The sequence below is a fragment of the Terrapene carolina genome, unplaced genomic scaffold, assembly GCF_002925995.2.
Source record: "Terrapene carolina triunguis isolate 2854851 unplaced genomic scaffold, T_m_triunguis-2.0 Scaffold67, whole genome shotgun sequence".
NCBI lineage: Eukaryota > Metazoa > Chordata > Testudines > Emydidae > Terrapene > Terrapene triunguis.
In genome coordinates, this window is record NW_020664418.1 from 34,634,466 (window position 1) to 34,640,465 (window position 6,000).

Genomic DNA, 6,000 nt, shown 5'->3' on the forward strand with positions numbered 1-6,000 from the left:
AATTTCTGTGCATGTGTCTTAAATGTATTTTTCCACACTGTTCTTCCCTGTTTTATTGAAGAGTGAAAATTAAGACTGCTGGTATTATTTCACACTTTGTTAGTTTTTTTTTTTTTTTTTAAGGTTCTTTAATACAGTACCATAGTATTAACAGTGTTACTCTTCTAGGCAACAATCAAACAAAGCACATGGTTAACTTCAATTTAAGTTCCACACTGGGATTACTCAGTGCTTAAAGTTAAACATGTCTTACAGGGGTTGTTAGATTGGGTCACAGTTAACAATAATTTTTAAATGTTTTGGGATGGAAACTATCAGCCTACCCTCCTTGTATCTTATGTTCAGCTGCAGAAATTATTTTAATATCACAGACAGTGGTCCCCATTACAATGCCAGAGTTTACTAACAGTTACTGGCAAGAGGTATCAGATCACATATTGATTCCCTAAAATATATAATTTTTTTTGGTGGTAATTGCTGGCAAATGTTATCTTCTTTAAGTGTGACTCTTGTACATTTACCAGGCAGCATCACATGTGCTGTCAAACATATCTAACAAATATGACATACAAGGCACTGTCAATATAAAGCAGCAGCAAGGAATTATAAGGGAGAAGGAGCTAGATGTGGGTCTAGAAGAGAAGAAATTCAGATTTCCAAGAGACTGTAAACTTTAGATTAGTTAGTGTAACATCATAACTCTAAGGGACATATTTTCACCTGAATGAGAAGTGAAAAGCATCTTTCCAAACTCTTTGTGTGTGGCAAATTAAAGTTCACTGCAATATCTGTTTAGATCTCTTTTGTACTGTTCCAAACCAACTTAACCATCCTTGCACAAGCTATCTGAGTTTACCCAAATCTCATTCTCTTATCCCAAGCCACATTATGTTACATTTTGTTCGGTGAACTGCATAAGTCACTTACCTGGGCAAACTCCTATATTATTCAGGTCATTCAGAATTGTGTTCCTCTCTTTACATTTGCATTAACGGTCTCCTTATTTTTTAATCACCCACACATTGTATCATCTAATTGCTTATTATTTCTTCAGGGACACTGATAAAATGAACACAATTATTGATTTTTTGTATTCTTCCTTTCATTTAATCTTAAGTGGCTAACCAATGGCCAATATTCACCCCTTCAACAAACTAGAATATAATATCTGGAAGGTGCAATGAATATTTTTCTCTGTTTCTAGGTAATGATATGGCACCCATCTTGGTAGTAGCTGAGCAAGTCACAAATGCTAATGACTTTACTGACACAACACACTTGTTAGGTAGGGAAGTGTTGTTGTTCCTGTTTTACAGACAGTGAACTGAGGCCCAGAAAGACTGCGTAACCCAAGGTCGCACAGGTAGCCTATGGCAGAGCTGGGAACCAAACCTATATTTCCTACTCTAAGCCTAGTACCTCAACCATCCGAGCATGCTTCCTCCATGCATACTAAATGCCTCTTCTGACTATGCAATCAATGTACTGTCAGTGGAACTTCACTTGTTTACACCAGTAGGGGTTCTGGCCACTTAGTATTAATCTCATGGCTTTGAAAAGCACCTTTGGATACATGGAGTATCAAAAGTGCTACATGCATCTTATTACACCAAACTGCTACTCTTCCTTTTGACACAAGATAGTACTTGATCCACTCACATAAGTCACCTTGGATACCAAACTTACAGACTTTGGCCCAATTCCTGCCATCCCTACTTATTAGCCTACATTGGGGCCAATGGGAGTTTTGTCTTTGAGTAAAGACTGCAAGATCAAAACAGAGAGAAGTCAATATGACTTCAATGACATCTTTCATATTCCAAATATCCAAAAGTGCCTAACAAAGACGGGTTTTGTAAAGCGAGTCTTTCCAACAGAGCATGGAAAGACCTGAATGACTGTCAATTGGAGTTTTGACTAAGGACTGCAGGATTTGGCCCTTTGTAAGTTATTAATTTGAGATGATGCTCAATATCATAAGCTAGTGAAGCTCACGAGTCATAGCGTGCCATCTATTTTTAAGCAGCGCTCCCTATTGGTTTCTCTACACATCAGCCACTTTCCACCTCTTCTCTCACTGTGCAGAATGTTGCTCTTGCCCACACAGGGCTCGATCTTCTTCCTGCTGAAGTCAATAGAATTAACGGCAGATTCATATTGGTAAGAAGTGGCTGGCTTAGTGTCAAAGCTGGCTACCCACTTCCTGTCCTGCTTTAATACTGCTCCACTTCACTAAATACAGGTAACTATTTTGCCCTCCTATAGCACTTTCCTGCCAAGGACCACAAAGTCTCAACACGCCCTCTGTGAGGGGCCATTGCAACAATAAATTATTTAAATGCAACAATAAATAAACTCTTTGGATTACTAAACCAGTATTTTTAAAATAAAATATGTTGCTTTTTTATATGTGAGGTTAAGGATCAAGCATACAAATGGTTTATAAATGTTATATTGCGGTATATACACATCTGAACTTTGATCATACAAATTTCTTCGGCCTAAGCAAAACCTCTTGATAACTGGGGTTCAGTTAATCAGGGGAGCTGACTTGCCGTCTCACCTGCAAAAATCTCTACTTCTCTCCTCATCTACATGCCACTATAGTCTTCTTGGAGCACAATGAAGATTAGTGTAAACCCTGTGGCCTTGTCTTTGCATGGAAAAAAGGTGTGTTAACTTGTGTTCGCTAACACATGGTTCCTGAGGAACCTGTATCCTGAGGAACATACCTTTGACTAGCCTGCTGGACACATAATCAAAGATGTGCCCATCTGCGCTCAGTGTATGATAAAAAATAAAGAAAAGTTTGCTGAAACAAAGAGCCCTATCCTATTTTCCATTTACTTCAATTAGTTACCATATGTTAGCTAACATGAGTTAACAACACTCCCTTTTTACTCAAGAGGACAAGGCCACAGGGCTAGTATTCACTGTACTCGGAGGAGAATGTTGTTGCATGCAAGTGAGGAGAAGAGTAGTGCTTTTCTTAAACTCAACAGGAGTTTTGCCATTGACTTCAATGGGAGCAGGATCAAACCCAAAGCTGGAATGATCTGAGTTGTTAAAGTCACTTGCTGATCCATTTTCAGATTAAATTAAACCATTATTGATGTAAGAAAGAAATTGATTTACAATAGACTCCATCGTTCTACTGATGTGAATCATCACCTTTAACATGATGTTGGCCATCACAAGCAGATATAAGAATATAAATGCTGATCAGAGACATTAATTACAAATACAATGTGAAGTTTAGACATGGATGACTTGATAATTACCTGTTCTGTCCATTCCCTCTGAAGCACCAGGCACTGGCCACTATCAGAAGACAGGATATTGGGCTAGTTGGACCTTTGGTCTGACCCAGTATGGCCATTCTTATGCTCTATGTTCTTATGCCTATTCACAAATGAATTTCAGCCTGCTCTGCCAAAGCAATTGGGCGTGCTTCCTTATTTCTGTTCCCTTTAATATTTAGCATCCTTTGATTTTTCCCTTCTCTATCAACCTTCATTTAAGCCTCTGATACTGGTTTTCCCTCCTTGTACTGTGTCTGCAGCTCAACACTCACACTCTCAGTCACACTCACAATGCCCCTTGCTTCACTTTTCAGCACTTACACATACCCTTTTCTCATCGCTTTCTCAAGGGCAATGGTAAAGTCCATGGTACCTTGACCCTGCTCTCCTGTACTTTCTTGCACAATGTATACAACACTTTATAATGTTCAAGCTCTCACAGATCATAAACACCAACAACTTTATTTTACTTGTGAATGAAAACAGAATGTAGCACTGAATAGTTGTAATTTCCCCCCGGAGGATGGAATGGACAATGAATAAACACAGACTGGCACTGGATGATGCCTGCTGGGTAGATCACACAACAAAGTACACCGTGGTGAACAAAAAAGGGGGAAGAGAAGGCTGTAAGTATGCTGTGGTATCAGGTCGTCCCTGGGAACGCCCTGCTCTCTTTTGGGGCTCTAAGGAATATGGACATTAAATATACAGTGGGATGCTGATTTGGTTGCCAAATGCCCATGATGCTTTGGGTTTGATGCCATGATCCAACTCAGTTATTTCAAACCAGTTTATAATGAAAGATGGGAAAGGAACAATAATAAAATAAAAAATCCACAACCCCAAACCACCACAAAATAAAACCAGCCACTGTCTCACAAGCCCAGAACTTCTCCACATGATCAGCCCCCCCATGAAACCCAATGTGCCTGCATTTGGAAGGGTACATGGAAAAATGGAGGCCATGTAGTCCAACTCCTCCTCTCAATTAATAACTTGCATCCCTCAGGACTGGGTCCATGTTTACCACTTATTTCTTTGTAGTAGACCATGCCTCCTCCGCCCACTACAGCCCCAAATATGGTGTATTCTGTGCATCAGGCACCCTGCAAAGAGTTGTTGCCTACATTCTAGGCCTTGCTCTCCTCCCATGTGTGTTTCCCATGCAGTAGACACTTCCTGGGCTGAGAGAGACACAGATCTGGCCTTCTCATGGCTATGCCTGTTTGTCTCTTTCTCTCCCTCTGTGGCTTCATATTGTGGGCAAAGGCAGCTTTTCTGCAACTGCCTGGAAATGTGCATGTGGGAAGGCTGGCGGGAGCCCTCACTACTGGGGGGGGGGCAGTGAGAGGGGAGGGCGTATAATAAACAGCATCATTATCATGCAGAGCTGCCAACTCCCCATAATAATAATTCAGGTACAATCCCCGCACGCCCCCTCCTTCTCCCGGGAAGGGGGGGGGCAGAGAAATCTGCACAACCAAGCAAAGATGCACAATAATCCAGCGGGGAACAGACCCCCTGTCTCCCCCCAGCGCTAGGCTCCCCGCCGGGGTAGGCATGGAGGGCTGGGGGGTGGGGCTGTGTCTGCGGCTGGGCTTGCAATGGACCCAGCAGCAGCCGCCACACGCCCCAGGAGAGGCAGAGGAGAAGCAGCGGGGAAATGGTCGGGCCGGGCGCTGCGCTGGGGGGGGATCGGCCTCCCTGCATTGCCCCCCACCCAGCCCCGGTCCGCACTCACCCTGGCCGGCCAGTGCGGGTAGCCTTTCATCTTGGCGAACACCAGGTCTCCAGCCTTGTACTCTCGGGGCCTCGGACGCGCCATCGGGAGCTTCCCTCCTCCGCCTGCCCCGCGCCCCCTGCACCCAGCCGCCCCTCGCGGGGTGCGATCCGCCCAGGCACAGGCAGCGGCAGCCGCAGCAGGGTCGGCCCCCAGGCACCAGCCTCTGTCCCCGGCGGCGGCGGCAGAGGTGGGGGGCGTGTGTGTAGCGGGGGAGGGGGAGGCCTTGGACTCAGCCCCACCGACCCCCAATGGCTGGGATCCCACTGCCGGCGGGGCAGCGCCCGGGCCGGGGCCGGGGCCGAGGCCGGAATCCCCCTGCGGGCGGAGCGAGCCTGGCCGAAAGGCAGCCCCTGGGCGAGCCCGCTACACGGCCCGCGCCCCGCGCTCCATCCCCGGCGCCGCAGCCTCGGCAGCAGCAGAAATATGGATCCTTCTCCTCCAAATTATTCCTCGGGCAGCGACCGAAAACAACAGGATCTTCGTGTGTTTTTTTCTCTCCCTGCTTTCCCTTCCTGTTATTTTCTAGGTGCACGGATCCGTTTCTAGGAAAAACAGCAGAGCTCAGAGCGGCTCAGTCTGCTCGCTGCTTGCCTCCCCGGCTGAGGCGCGGGGCTCTCTCTTTATGCACCGTTTCCACGGGGGGCTGAGGAAAAAGGGAAAAGCCGGATCTGCATGGATCCTGCCAGATTCTTGCAGCCAACCCTCCCCAAATTCCACCGCTTAAATACAAAACATGTCCAACCCTTTCCTACTGCACTAAAATAATCTGGACAGCCCTCCCCTCCCCCGTGTGCCCTCGTGCCACAAAGATCTGGATCTAGGAAATGGAGCCTGTTGGTGGTTGGGCCTGAACCCCCAAATTCCACCTCCCAAGTATAGAACACATGCAACCATTCCTACTGCACCAAAATG

The 6,000-nt window shown here is 45.6% G+C and overlaps 1 protein-coding gene across 1 annotated transcript in view; it reads right to left on the reverse strand.

Moving 5' to 3' along the window:
- Nucleotides 1–5,707, reverse strand: part of HDGFL3 (HDGF like 3) — a 60,731-nt gene extending 55,024 nt beyond the window's left edge. The window contains exon 1 of the mRNA XM_026648316.2: nucleotides 5,047–5,707. Coding sequence (XP_026504101.1) covers nucleotides 5,047–5,130 — 84 coding nt within the window. The 5' untranslated portion in view covers nucleotides 5,131–5,707. The remainder of the gene's footprint in view (nucleotides 1–5,046) is intronic.
- Nucleotides 5,708–6,000: the final 293 nt, after the last annotated feature.